This window comes from Phalacrocorax aristotelis, chromosome 2 (genome assembly GCF_949628215.1).
Source record: "Phalacrocorax aristotelis chromosome 2, bGulAri2.1, whole genome shotgun sequence".
NCBI classification, from domain to species: Eukaryota; Metazoa; Chordata; class Aves; order Suliformes; family Phalacrocoracidae; genus Phalacrocorax; species Phalacrocorax aristotelis.
Genome location: NC_134277.1, coordinates 122202516 through 122217124, shown reverse-complemented (window position 1 = coordinate 122217124; position 14609 = coordinate 122202516). Strand labels below are relative to the sequence as shown.

Genomic DNA, 14609 nt, shown 5'->3' with positions numbered 1-14609 from the left:
CAACGAAAGGTGGCACAGTGTATTGTTTGTTTTTGTTGTAGTAACAACCACAGGCTTTGGCCAGTCATCAAGAAAAATCTGTTACCTACAGAGCAAGTTTCACCTTTACAAATAATCCAATGGTCTGTGTAAAAATAAAGTGAAGTTTCCTGAAAATCTCATGCTCTGGAGTACAATAAATTCCCCTTATAACATTACGCTAGGTAGAATGAAACTAAAGAAAACAAATAGTTTCCTTGAGAAACATAACCCACAAACTTTCAACTCAGAGTTTATCCACTGTAAACTGTGTTGGTTAATGCCACAAAAGATGAAAGAAGAAAATTTCCCGAGCCCCGTGTTCAGTGAAATGAAAACATTTCTGGTTACTTGTACCACACTGAAAGCCAAAAACTATTGAACCCTGACAGAAGTCATGTTGATAATAATTTTAGCTCACTTTTCCCTCTAATGACACTAAGAGAAGATAGAAGGAGACAGAATCCACTGCTCTTTTCAGAAAACATCCTGAAAGGAGTGTTAAAAGAGCAATGCTTATTGTAAAATAGCAATTGAAGTGAATCCACTCTCCCCTATGCATGCGGGTGTTCATTACACAATACTTTGGCTTCAGCAATGAATCTGGCTTCAGAAGGCCTGACCTCTTCCTGTCTGAGTAGTCTTTTTTTATCTTCTTGGTTGTGTCACTGCAACTGTTTGGGGGACTGCACTATGAGTTGGTCCACAAAAAGGATTTGGGTTGAAAACCAATGTCTTCTCCATTTGCCCCAGCTAAACTTGTGGTAAAGCAAATATACGCCCAATACTTTTGCATAGTATATGCAAAATCATTACATCAGGCAGCATGCACACAAAAAAAATTTGTCCATTTTCACAACCAAGGTAATGCCTACATGTGGAAAATACCATAATCTCTGGTTTCTGCATTGCTCGAGAGATACAAGCCAGAAGAAATTCAGAAATCGGGAAATTATATTAGGAAAAATTTACTTAGTAGCAAAAAGTGGACTGGGGTTCAGAAGACCAGGGGTTTATTTCTAGCTCTCTACCTGATCTTCAAGTCAAACGCAAAGAAGGGTATTTAGGCAAGTAGAAGAGAAGACTGTGATACTTGCACGTTGCTATTGAAACATCTTGCAATAAAAATGAGCAAAAGACATTACAATAAAAGCAACTATTTTTAGGTGGACACAAGGTAAAACTCAAAGATCAAGGCTATGTTGTGCTGGAAAGAATAAAGTAAAGGTAGCTGAGGCTGAAGGTCACCTCTGTTGTGCAACCAGGAACAAACAGTGGTTATATGTTTTCATATGTTTAATCTGTAAGCACCAAGGAACAGGAGCACAGTACAGCAATGCCTGCCTGCAGCAACAACAGAGAGCTCAAGCCAACTATGGAAGGAGAGGACACCCTATTTAAGAGCTCCTTTGCTTTTTCTCTTACTTCAAAGTATCCCTCTCCTATCAAGCCCCAATAAAGTTATCTTAATACCTTATAGGATTAGCTAATAAGCAAACATTAGCTGCTTTATCTATTTTTTCACTTTAATTCAGAACAAAACAACCCTGTGTTGTATCTAAGTGATTACCAGATGTAAAACGAGAAGGCTTCCATATCCACTGATCTGATAATTGTACATGTACCATCCTTTCCCTTTCTCGGTCCCCCTTCCCCACTACTCCCCCAGCAACAATGCTGAAAGAGACAAGCCTAAAACCCTGTATCTATCTCCTCCCACACAGTACATACCCAAAATATAATTCTTTTCTCTGCTTCAAAAAATCCAAAATGACCTCTGTAAACAAATCCATAGAGAGAAGAGGACAGTAAATCCGTGGTGAAGGTAGCCATCAAGCAGCAGAAGAAGGTTTGCCAGGCCAGCCTGATGTCCCAGAACGAAGACACTTCTTCTAACGTGAACAAGAGCCCACCAATGGGGGCACGAAATACCGAAGCTATCCCTGCTCCCGCGCCAGCTGTAATGAAACTGCGCCTGCAACAGACAGAAGAGTCAAAAGTCAGGTAACAAGGATGGAAAACAAAAATAAAAAACCTCCATAAACATCACTTCCTGCCAAAACTGCGTTTATGGGGCTGAATTTAGAGACCTGCTGGTTTCTTTTTGGGTTATATATAGTGCCTTGCATCTCTAGGATTTGAGTTCAGATCTGTCTGTCTTGACCTCTGGCCTTGACAAAACCCTCAATCCTATAACATTGCTTGGGGACCACCATGCCATGCCAGTGAGCTGCTGAACTAGTGCCAACTAACGCCAGGTGGACGTGTCACTCCACACCCTGGAAGCAGTGCAGTCACAGGGGTGAAATAATGCAGGGGAAAAAGGTAAGGAAGTTTGGGATTCACTAGAGAATGACAGTACAGTCTCAGAACCTGTAGGCTCAGTCTGTAAACGTCTGAGAAATCCAGAGGGAACATATATGCCCTGTCTCCCTCCCTGCAAAGGTGTGCAGCTCACATACACCCCAAAGAGCCACAAATTTCCATTGCTGTAAGCTGCACTAGGAGCTCAAATGGCAGAGATCGGCACTGTGAGCCAGGTCCAGTAAAGAAAAAAAGAGGAAAGAAAGAAAAATAATTATAGTGTTGCAAAGAAAGATATTAATGGACAGTCTTCCTTTATACACTTATTATTATTTATTTTCCCACACACAACATAATTTTCTTTCCAAAGCACCCATTTCGTTATATGAAAACAACATCCTGCATCAGACAAATGTTACGTTTTTAAGGAAGGCCACAGTGTGCAAAACAAAGGGAAGGATATAGAAAGAGGAAATAAAATTATGCTCGAATTCTGCCTTGGAAAATTAGAGTTAAGTCCAGCCTTTGTGAGGGAACCTGGGGTAATGCTGACACATATAATGCACTAATAACTAGCGCTCACCGGCTTATGAAACTTGCATCCTCTGGATGTGCTACCTGAGACCTCACGGATAACTTGCAGAAATGCTGAGCATTCAGTACTACCTCAAGTCAACAAGTATACAGAACACTTGAGTATTTTTAATATTAAGAAATGCCAAGTTCTCAGCAAAAAAAAAGCCAAACAAATCAGAGTCATCTCCAAATATTAGGGGGCCCTTTTGTCTCTTCTGTGGTGTACGCAAATTTTGTCAGTACAAAGACGGGTGGCAATAAGGATGATGGACAGGAAATAAGGAAAAATGTCAGAGAGTTCATGTATTAAAGCCCTTAACAAAGCCCACAGGCTTTGTTAAACTAAAGCTACACAGGCAACTTTACATCTGATGGTTCTCAACTCAAAAAAGCTGTTAGGCACTCTTGTGCATGGATTTTTACTTACACGTTGTATCTTCACAGTGACATTGTTTCCAGCAGCAGGGAACTCAAGAGGTGCTGCACGCCACAGTGAAAGTGGGGCGAGCTTTGCTTGGATGCCTCCAACTTCTTGCTCCAGTCAGTTGTACGCGCTACGTGTCCCACCAATAGTACGAACGATGAAATTACAGCTGCCCGATGGAGGGACATCTTAAAATCCTTCAACATCCTAACACTTGCTGAGTTCCTGCTCTGCCTGTGACTGTACTTGGAGAGGATATATCACTTGTGCCTACTTAGTAACTCCAAAAGATACCGGGGAAGTTGTCATCTTTCATTCCGGTCTTTGTAATGAAGCAAGGTCTCACTTAGGCTGAAATTTGTCTCTGCTGCTCACCAACAACCCTCTCTGTGAAGGGGACTTCCACACAACCTGTCCAGCCCAGGATGATTCCTGGCAGCAAGCTAACACTTCTTTCTAATTATACTATAACTGGATCCTGCAGAGAAAAACAAAAGTTCTTGCTGCTTCTCTTACCACAATTGCTGATTTCTTCCATGACTAACATTTTGTTTAACTAGCATGCCTCAGATTTATTTAAACGATTGATCTTAAAAGGCTAAAGGCAAAAGAGATTCCATATCTTCCCTTTGGTGCTTTTTGATTTTCTTTAAGCTACAGATAGTTCACTATCTGTATCTGTATCTGTATCTATAGTGGCTGTTCATGTGAATTCTTTGTGTTTATTTAGCAAATTAACACATAAGGGTCTCTGTTTTTTTCCTTGCTTTAGAAAAAAACAGTATTGTATAGGGGCTTGTATGTCAACATGACAATAAATCCCATCCAGAAGTCATAAACTAGTTTGTAATTTCTTTTTCTGGAAACTAATCTCATTAATTTCAGTAGAACTGTTCACAAGAGAGAGCTTACCAGAGTTCTCTCACAGACATGCATGAGCAGAGAAGAGGCAGATTTAAAAAGTGTCACAAACAATTTACTTTTTCAAAACTAGACAAATAAAGCAAGGGCCCCTGTGCACATTGTGCAATCTCCATCATCTCTTTTTTCCTGGGCCAGCATGGTTAATTTGAAGATAAATCTATGTCTAAAAATCCTGCATTTTTCTCCCTCCTTATACAACCCAGAAGGCAATGAGAAAAGGTCTTCAGTGTTAATGCGTTATTTCACAACTGTGCAATAAAACAACTCGCAAACTTTCTTTTAATTAAAGAACTTTAAAGTTGTTTGATTAAACAACTTTTTTTTTTTTTTAATTAGAACAGGTGGCTTTTTCCCCATTCCAAAGTGACAAACCGCAGGAATGCTGAAAGACTGCAGGAGCGGCATCTTCATTTCCCTTCCAGATGCAATGGGCTCGCCAGCAACTCACCGGACACCCATGAGGTGCCAAGGGCAGGCGGGGGGGTGGCCTCCCCCGAGCCCCACAGCTCTGCCCATCACTTACTTATCAACTGAATTCCGAAACTTGGTGAAGATCGGGAGGTGGATGCCAAGGGTGTCCGACTGCAGCTGGCTCAGGCCACAACCCAGGAGAGCACTAGAAGGGATGTTGTATAATTGAGAGCACTCTTTCAATAAATTATTCATAGATCAGCCACAGTTTAAAGGCAGGGGAGGACAGAGCCTTAGCCAGCTTGCAACAGCAAAGCTAGATTGGTTTCAACAGATTTAAACATGGAAAATATTGAACACATCTTTTAAATATGCAAAGTCCCATTGACATAAAGCAGGAGGCTATTAAAGACTTTCAGATCCTTGACTCAGAGACTTAAATGTCTCTTTTGCAAGGGGTGTTGTGATGATAGACCATGAAATGCCTTTTGAAGAACTGCACGTTAATGTCTGCCCAAGTGTGGTCACTTCAGACTATAGCTCATCATTTCAATCATCTGTTCCCAGGTTAATGATCATGGCAGTCAGAACAGCCCTACTTCTAACAGAAGATGTGTAATGATTTAAATTATTACAGTGTGTTCCCAGGCAGCACTTCAAACTACATTTTAAAAGGGGAAAAAAAAAATCCAAACCCTTAGTGAAATGAAAAGTCTATTCATTGTATAATCTTGGAAGACTTTTCTACAAGACTTAAATTAGGAGCCTTAACTAATCTCTCAGAGGCTTTTAGCAACTTACGTGTGTTTATGTTTAATAAAAATAGTGGAGAGTTCCAGCAAAATTAAATTAAACTAGCTCTTAATTCCTGTGTTTTGAAAAGGCATCATGTTAATACTGTGCTGACTTTCTTCATGGAAATATGATTCAATTCTTTGGCTCATACATCACTGTTACCAACCCAGCACAAAGGTTAAAAAAAAAATCACAGCTGCAGTCTCTGAGCTCCTGGAGACAAATGTCTGAAAGCAAAGAAAACAAAAGAAACCTAAAGGGAGAGCTAAACCTTGGTAATCATTGTCTGGAAGGTTTGTGGCTGCCTCTGACTAACCACGTGCTCCTATTTTTGAACATCTGAGTCATCCCCTAGGGCGCTGCACCTCTGTGCAAATAAATAAATAAAAATAAACCCATGGAGTAACAGAAAATGTGAAAGGGTGGTGGGGAGGAGGATAGGTTTGGTCAGGGCAGTGAGGAGGAAGAGAACAAACTTCGAGGTTGAATACTTTCCAAAACCAAAATGGACCAGAAATAAAACAGCAAACCAGGCTGATCTATATCATATTAGCAGAGATATGGTTTAATAATGGTAATAAAGCTCAGCAGGATTCTCCTCTAAACAGTGAATAAAGGAAATTCTGTCACTTACTAAAACAGAAAAGCCCAAAATCTGGCCTTCAGTTACTAGGTTTGGCTGTATTGCAACACAGTAAATTTTATGAATCGCTCTGACCTACAGAGCAGGACTGGGCAACACTCTTCTTCCCTTCTCACAAGGCCCCAGACCACAATAGGGAGATAGGGATTCTCTTTCTTTGTATATAGCAAGGGGGGATAAAAACATTATCCTTCAAAAGGACTATAAAATTTACCTTTCCTACCTGGAAACATAGTGTTACACTACCGCATGAACAGCAAGCAGCTCCAGCCTGACTTGCAATCTGCCATCTGCAGAGCGTGCAAAGCAGCAGCCGGTGTTCATGGTCACCCTTAGCTGGCACCAGCAGCAGCTGCTGTGTTTCTAAGCTAGAAACACGGACCCCAAGGGTCTGACTGTCCAGCACTGCACATCTCGCACAGCCACGTACAGCACTTCTGCAACTGGCTGTAAAATTATTGCCCCTTTTGTACACAGCCACTTGAGACTGGCTTTATTTTCATACAGACTTTGCATAGGTAAAAGCAGTTATATGAGATGCAAAGCAGCTGGCAGGCCATAGCTGCCGGACAGGTTGCTTTTCAGAAACAAAACTGACAGCAGCTGTCCAGATAACTGCTTACTGAGCCTCACGGGGAATTGTACTAGGGAATGAAGCCAGTATTTAAAACACACAGTGAAAAAATGTTTTTCTTCACTGCATGGCATGAATAGTTGTGCTAATGCAAAGGAGGGGGCATCACAGGTGACAAGAGCTCCCAATACAGGATGTTTTTTAAGCCAGCGCTGCAACCAACACAGACATTGCAAACCCATGCCCTCAGCCTGATAGCTTTAACTTTTGTCTGCTATTTCTTACCCCAAATGGATCATGGGACCTTCTGGCCCACAGAAAAGCCCAGAGGCTACAGCCAGCACGCATGAGACAAACGTCCCTAAAAAGGTCTTGATGTTGAAAAGATGTTGAATAGAAGTGCCATTCAAATACCCAATGATTTCTGGCAAGCCAGACGGTGAACCTGCTGGGCAAAAGAACTGCAAAGGGAAAAAAAAAAAAACAGAGAAACAGAGTCAACAATCATTAGATGTTGATGTGTTCGATGCACCTATGGAAATGGTTTTTAAGTCCAGGCCTCACCTTGCTCTGTTCACAGACTTTCCCAGAATTAACAGACAATGTAGATACACCTATAACTTCTGGCTACACACAAAAATTCAAGCTCCCAACAGCGTTGCTGTACGTGTACTGCGGGTAATGAGAGAAAAAAACAACTAGCAAGGGCTGCTGCCCCAGCCCCCTACCACCCCTCCCCAATGCCTGAAGCCAACCAGCCTCTTGTCTTTGCACAGATTGTCTGCGGAGCAGGTGTACATGTGAACCTACATGATTTGTCCAGTCAGTGCAGAGTTCAGATAGCTTAAAACTGGTCAGTTATTACCCATGTAACAGCAAACTCCCTTTTCCTACTGTTGCTGGATTTCGGGGTAAGTTCAGTAAAACATTCACTTTTTCTCCCACCTATGCTGTTAATTGCCTGTCTATAATTAAATTGAACACAGCAGGACAGTAAATGACAGAAAGGCTCAATTAAAACATTGAGCCTTGTTGCCTCATAAAAGGACTGATCTGGGCTACAAGCGATACCCACATAGGACAGCTAAAAGATCAATCTAAAACCAACAGTAACTTTTATATGGACTGATGGTCTTTGGCTTAGGCCCTTTCCAAACACCACATTTTCACAAGTTACACCAGCTGCCACTTGTATTTATATTATAAACACCACATGCTAAGTGTAAATTGCGTCGCCACCACCACTGATTTCACTCCAGACACCTTTATACAAGTTATGGGCACTGGAATCCAGCTTTAGGCTGAAGGCCAAGACAGACCTCTCCGATTGCGTTGTATAATAGAGAGGATTTTTTAAAAATAAAATACTGAATTAACGAATACTTTGAAGAGCAAGAGATTTGGTTTATCACAGCATTATAGGCTTGTTGCGTAGGGGACGTAACACTTACCAGCACTGAGCCTGAAGAGAGAAACACCATGGCCAGCCCGGAGCCGAGCACACACAGCCAGGTCATGTGGATGTTGCCATCCTGTCCAGTTGACAAACAGATTACTACATCAGGACCCGTAGACCAGGTCCTGCTTTTCAATTATGTTTTGTCCCACAGATTTCTGCAGGCAGCAGGTATACCATAGCAAAAAACCAAAACAAGCAGTGCAGGCCTTTAGAAGGACAGGAGTGAGTAACAGTGAGGTGAATGGTGACTTTCAGAGTCAGGTCATGTTTTTCTTCCAGGACTTCTTGCCCATCTCTAAAAACACTATGAAGGATACATTGTTACTCATCAAGGCCCTTTTCAGGTCAGAAGTAGAGTTAAAGGACCTTAAGAATATGCACAAGAAAACACTACATGGTGTCTTCAGGAGATATTTTGCCTGAATGGAGGCATCAGAGTCTTACATCAGTAATTACCTTTATGAATTTGCAGCTATTATTAGTAGACAGAATATATTGAGCGAGCTCTTTCCTGCTTTATTTTAACCAAAAGGACATCTCTCATCCTAGGCCTTCTCACATTTGAAAAACACATTTCAATCTCCCTGCGTTTTTGTTTTGTTTGTGCTGGTGCTGCCCGCAGCCATGCTGTCTCCAGAACTCCTCAGCTCCCACAGCCTTGCCGCCTTCTGCAGTGCTCAGCTGTGATTCATTGTGTGTGCAGGTCAAACACATCCCTTGCATTTCTGAGGTCCCAGCATTACAGTCAGCCACCACAGCCTTTCCCACAGCATGTCCCATCAAGGCTTCTGTAAGCAGATTGTGCAGCCAAAAAGCAAAGCATGAAGATGAATTTTGCTCATCCACAGCTGAAGAACGTATTTAGATAGGAAGGTCTTCCAGAGGAGGAATTGCATGTTTGTACCGATGTCAGAGCCTGGGTGAACTTACCTCCTGTCCCTCTGCATTAGTTTAATACAACAGGACAAATAATACAACAGGTCCAACAGTGTGTCTAACGGTTGTTGTGATGTCCTGGAGTCAAACTGTGGCTTTTCTATATATTCTTTATTTATACTTTAGTGTGTATATATACACACATGCATGTATATACATAAAAATGCATATATATGTAGGCATGTGTATTCATCCACTGTTTATATATTTTATAAACATATGCATAGTCTGTATATAAGAAACCTCAGGGGAATAATATTCCAAGAGCATTATATATGCTTTCCTCATGGAAAACCTAAACTTGTTCATTTCTTGGATACTCCCCCGATATATTCAGCCTCCATCTGTTCCACAGAGCAAGTTTTCCCCTGTGTTTCTGTGAAGTGATTCAGGTCAGCAATCGGCAGCATTATTCCATTAACTTGATTTCATAGAACAGCAGAGGACACATGCCTGTCTGCCTTGTACTGGCGAGCCCAGAAGTGGACACGCTACTCCAGGTGTGGCCTCACCAGTGCTCAACAGAGGGGAAGGATCAACCTCCCTCGACCTGCTGGCAGCCCCTCCTGATGCAGCCCAGGAGGCTGTTGGCTGAACAGCAACACAATCATCTGGCCTATCAAGCACTGCTTCCTTCCAGTTTTGCTTTGGTCTGCAAGTTTGCTGCGGTCTGTCCCATCACCCAGGGCATGTCCAACAGTGTTTGGCCCCAGTATTGATGCCTGGGGTACACCTGTGGTGACCAGCCTTCAGCTGGGCTTTGTGTCACTGATCACAAAGCGTTGAGCCCTGCAGTTCTGCAAGTTTTAAATCTATCTCACCGTCCACTTATCTAACCCATACACCACCAGTTTGTCTATGAGGATGTTACGGGAGACAGTGATGAAAGCCTTGCTAAAGTCAAGCTAAACAACATCCACTGCTCCAGTCATGTCATTGTAGAGGGTTGTTATCCATTGTAAATCCATATTGACTACACCCAATCACCTTTTTGTCCTTCATATGGTTAGAAAAGTTTTCCAGGATTACTTGCTATATCCTGGGGTCAGGAAGAGGTTGACTGGCCTGTAGTTCCCTGGATCCTCCTTCTTGTCCTTCTTGAAGATAGGAGAGACGCTGGCTTCCTCCAGTCCTCAGGCATCTCTCCTCAATTGCCATGACATTTCAAAGATAATTGGGTGGCCTCAAAATGACATCAGCCAGCTCTCTCAGAGAAGGCATCAAGAATCTTGGCCTTTTCCAAGTCCTTTTTCACCAAGTCCCCTACCCAGTTCAACAACAAGCCCATGTTTTTCCTAGTCTTCCTTTTGATGCTGATGTACCTGCAGACACCTCCTTCCTTTCTTGTGGCCCTTCAACATCCCTTATCAGATTCAGCTCCAGGTGAACACTGGCTTTCCTAACCCCGTCCCTGCACACTCAGTGTCTCTATTCCTCCTGGGTCACCTGTCTCTGCTTCCACCTCTTGTGTGGTTCCTTTTTATGTTTGAGTTTTGTGAGGAGCTTCCTGCCACCTTTTGCTTGATATCCTGCTGTGATGGTTTTGCTTTAGTAGAGTTATTTTTCTCATGGGGCTGTGTTTTGGATTTGTGCTGGAAACAGTGTTGATAACACAGGGATGTTTTCGTTATTGCTGAGCAGTGCTTACACAGAGCCAAGGCCTTTTCTGCTTCTCACACCACCCCACCAGCGAGTGGGCTGGGGGTGCACAAGAAGCTGGGAGGGGACACAGCTGGGACAGCTGACCCCAACTGGCCAAAGGGATATCCCATACCATGTGATGTCATGCTCAGCATATAAAGCTGGGGAAATAAGAAGGAAGGAGGGGACATTAGGAGAGATGGCATTTGTCTCCCCAAGTAACCATTACGCATGATGGAGCCCTGCTTTCCTGGAGATGGCTGAACACCTGCCTGCCCATGGGAAGTAGTGAATAAATTTTTTGTTCTGCTTTGCTTGTGTGCATGGCTTTTGCTTTACCTATTAAGCTGTCTTTATCTCAACCAATGAGTTTTCTCACTTTTACTCTTCCAATTCTCTCCCCATCCAACTGTGAGGGGATTGAGCAAGCACCCATGTGGTGATTGTCAGCTGGAGTTAAACCACAACACCTGCTCACTGGAATGGACTGTTTTTCACCATGGACGTAATCACTAAAAACCAACCAGCCCTCTTGGACCCCTATTCTCTCCAGGATGGTCTCCTTTGGGATTCTTCCAAGCAGATCCCTGAACAGACCAAAGTACTCTCCTGAAGTCCAGAATTGTTATCCTGCTTTTTGCTTTTTCTCCCTCATCTCAAGATCCTGTACACTGCCATCTCATGGTCACTGCTGCCCCCAGCCTTCACATACCTGACCAGTCCTTCCTTGTCTGTAAGTATGAGGTCCAGCAAAGTATGTCCCCTCATTGGCTTCTTGGTCATCTATAAGGAAGCTGTTATCAATGCACTCCAGAAAGCTCACAGATTCCTTGTGCCCTGCTGTTTTGTCCTTCCAGCAGATAGTGGGGTGGTTAGCTAAAGACCTCCATAAGGATCTGGGCCAGTGACCATAAGACTTCTTCCAATTGTCTGAAGACAGCCTTGTCTAATTCCTCATGAGCAGGTGGTCTATAGCAGACACAACAACAACATCACATATGTTGGTGTGCCCTTTAACCCTGATCTGCAAGCTCTCAGCTGACTCTCATCTGTCCCAAGGCGAAGCTCCATCCATTCCCACTGCTTTCTCACAAAAAAGAGCAACTGGACTTCCTAACCAACCCAGTCTGTCCTTCCTAAAGATCCTGTATCCAGCCACTGCAGCTTTCCAGCAGTGTCAGCTATCCTACCTTGCCTATGCAGAGAAGGAACTCATCTGCCATGCCCCAGCCCCAGTGAGAAGCCTCAGGCACTGCCTGCAGCCCCAAACCTGCAAAGCTGCACCATCCCTCAGGAGCTTGCTCTGAGTTGTGGCCTCTGCTGAGTCAGGGGTAATTTCTCCCCTAGGTGCAGGGGACCATCTCTGGCAATTCCTTGCCACCATTGCTGAGCACAAAAGCACTGTCAGCCCAGACCCTGGCCCCCTTCGGCACAACTTGCTGCATCTGCTGGCTGCATGCCGTGCTTGGTAGTTGTACAGGCTCCCCCAGCACCAGCTGACAGGATGCCTGACCCTCCCTGGTCAGGGTTCAGTGGGAACAAAAGCTCAAAGCCCCTTTCTCACAAGAATCTCTTCAGTATTGATGCTATCTACCATAGATATCACAAACCAGGTGAAAATTTTACCACCCTCTTCTCTCTAGAGGTGAGAAGAACAAGCAGTCAGGGTGAAAGATACCTGAACATTTACATTGGTTTTAGCCATTTGGTGATTTTTACCACCACCATCCCAATTATCACAGAGATGATGATACCCATCAAGGACAAATTAATCATTCCACAATAATCTATTATAGCATTAGCAGAAGATAGCTGCCCCAGACATAGAAAGAAATAACATATCTGATACCAGGTCTGCATTCATTAAGTACCTTAGAGAAACCTAATCCCTTCCCTTGGACATCAACTAAAGCAGCACGTGCCCCTTATGTACAAGGAGGGAGAGGAAAACCACAATATTTTAAAGATTACCTTCATCAGTCTCATTACAAGAACAATTTCAGACATTATACTGTGCACCAAAGCATGCCTACACAAAGCACCACAGGATTTCTGATGTCCACACCCACCTAGACAGGCAGGACCTCTAGTCAGTTAAAACTTTACAGTGTGGATTTTCTAATAAACAAACACAGAAGAGGTCATGCTGACTTTTTCTTGCTCACCTGTAGGTAATTTCCCACCAGGTCCCATTTCAATTTGATGAGAGAGTCAATTATCTGATGAGTCAAAAACCCCAGCATCCCAACTGCTGTTCCAATTAGCCCCATCAGCAGCCATCGATCCCACTCTTTTCTAGAAACAGGAAAACACAGTTACCTCTCAGCCTATAGCATAGAACTATTTGCCGTGCTTCCACTCACAAACATGCCGGTTCCATTTTTAGAGCATTCTGATCATTAACCATGACTGCATGAGCAAGAGGCTGTTCTTGCCAATATCGCCTTAAAAAGCGTACACTCAGCAAAACTTTACCTTCAGGTGAAAACCACTTCCATTTGGGTAAAGAACATGGTTGGATTTTTTGGTTTTGTTTTTTTTTTAAGTAGCAGTGCAATCTGCTTTCAGATGCTGATTGGTGCCATCTCAAAGTTCAATTATGTGACTCAGTAATTAGGCATTCAGCAGAGCACTCAGAACTCATTTCAAAGTAATTCCTGTTTTCTTTTACTGCAACTAATGCACTGAGCACCTCTCATATAAACATGCAAACCTTTACCTCATTTCTGTCATTCCTAAACTTATTCTTCTGATAATAATTGTGCATCAGTAATAATTTCTGATTTATTTGTAGTATCATCCAGGACTAGAGCACCCCTACTGAGACTCAAACACCACGTTTCCTGCAGATTACACTAAGAGGCAGTGAATGTCAAGAAAAGTCTCAGTGAGAGAACATTCCCCCAGACCTCTGCAAAGCCTCTTCCTTTCAAGTTGTATACATTGAGTAGTTAATAATTTTTTTTTGCATTCAATAATTTGTGAAAAGCAAAGGCATAAATGCTCTCAAAAAACACTGTTAATCAAAACTCCTTGCCTCTTGGCCCCCTTCTACATTCTATTAAAATATTTTCCTATGTACAGAAACAATAAATAACATCATCTTAATTCCTTCTGCTAACAGGCATCTCCTTGGATTGTCCAAATTATCCATAGTTTAGAGGCAACTTAAAATTATTTAACATAAATTTACCCATATGTTTTCTCTTGTAGCCACTTCTTATAGATGTTACTGTGTGAAGGCAAATAATCCAGACTCTCATGGGCTATCAGGTGTTCTTTTTCCTCCTTGCAGTGATAATTTTCTAAACTGCTTCTGCATTGCCTCCCAAAATCCTGAGGATGAATCAAATCAGGCCCACGATCTTCTGCCATTAACATCTCCTCTTCACCATTTTCCACGTGTGTCCTATGGGGAAAAAGTGATGACATTACAGCGGCCTCCTTCTTTGGGATACCAACATGGACGATGTGAGCCCAAGATCAGTCTCCTTGAGACTGAGAGAGGGGAGTGGAAAACCACATGAGGATGGAGTAGCTGTGGCACAGAGATTGGCTGGTCTGTGTTTGGCCTTGGTTCGCTGTGACTATGCATAGACCCAGCACAGTCAGAACAACAAAAACTTGTCTGAGCTGGAGCTCTCTGGTGAAGTCATTCCACACACAGACCAGCCACCGTAGCAAGATTATCGCACCAGCTCCTTGCTGACTGTTCAGAGGACAGGGATGTTTAAGGCACGCACAGGGGCTTTGTCTGTTAAGAGGTAGTCACTTGCTGTGCTTTGGGCTCTTGATCCACTAATCTAATCATAGAATTCAATGAAATAAAACAAAATCTAGGTTGGAGTGACATTCAGTTAAACCCTGAATCCTCAGTATTATATAGGCACCCTAAAAAAGCCTA

At 42.9% G+C, this 14609-nt stretch overlaps 1 protein-coding gene across 1 annotated transcript in view; it reads right to left on the bottom strand.

The window, feature by feature from the left end:
- Positions 1–14168, bottom strand: part of LOC142053390 (chloride channel protein C-like) — an 82553-nt gene extending 68385 nt beyond the window's left edge. The window contains exons 1-6 of the mRNA XM_075084995.1: positions 13899–14168; positions 12871–13000; positions 8121–8201; positions 6955–7130; positions 4770–4862; positions 1750–1993 (exon numbers count right to left, since the gene is read on the bottom strand). Coding sequence (XP_074941096.1) covers positions 1750–1993; positions 4770–4862; positions 6955–7130; positions 8121–8201; positions 12871–13000; positions 13899–14137 — 963 coding nt within the window. The 5' untranslated portion in view covers positions 14138–14168. The remainder of the gene's footprint in view (positions 1–1749; positions 1994–4769; positions 4863–6954; positions 7131–8120; positions 8202–12870; positions 13001–13898) is intronic.
- Positions 14169–14609: the final 441 nt, after the last annotated feature.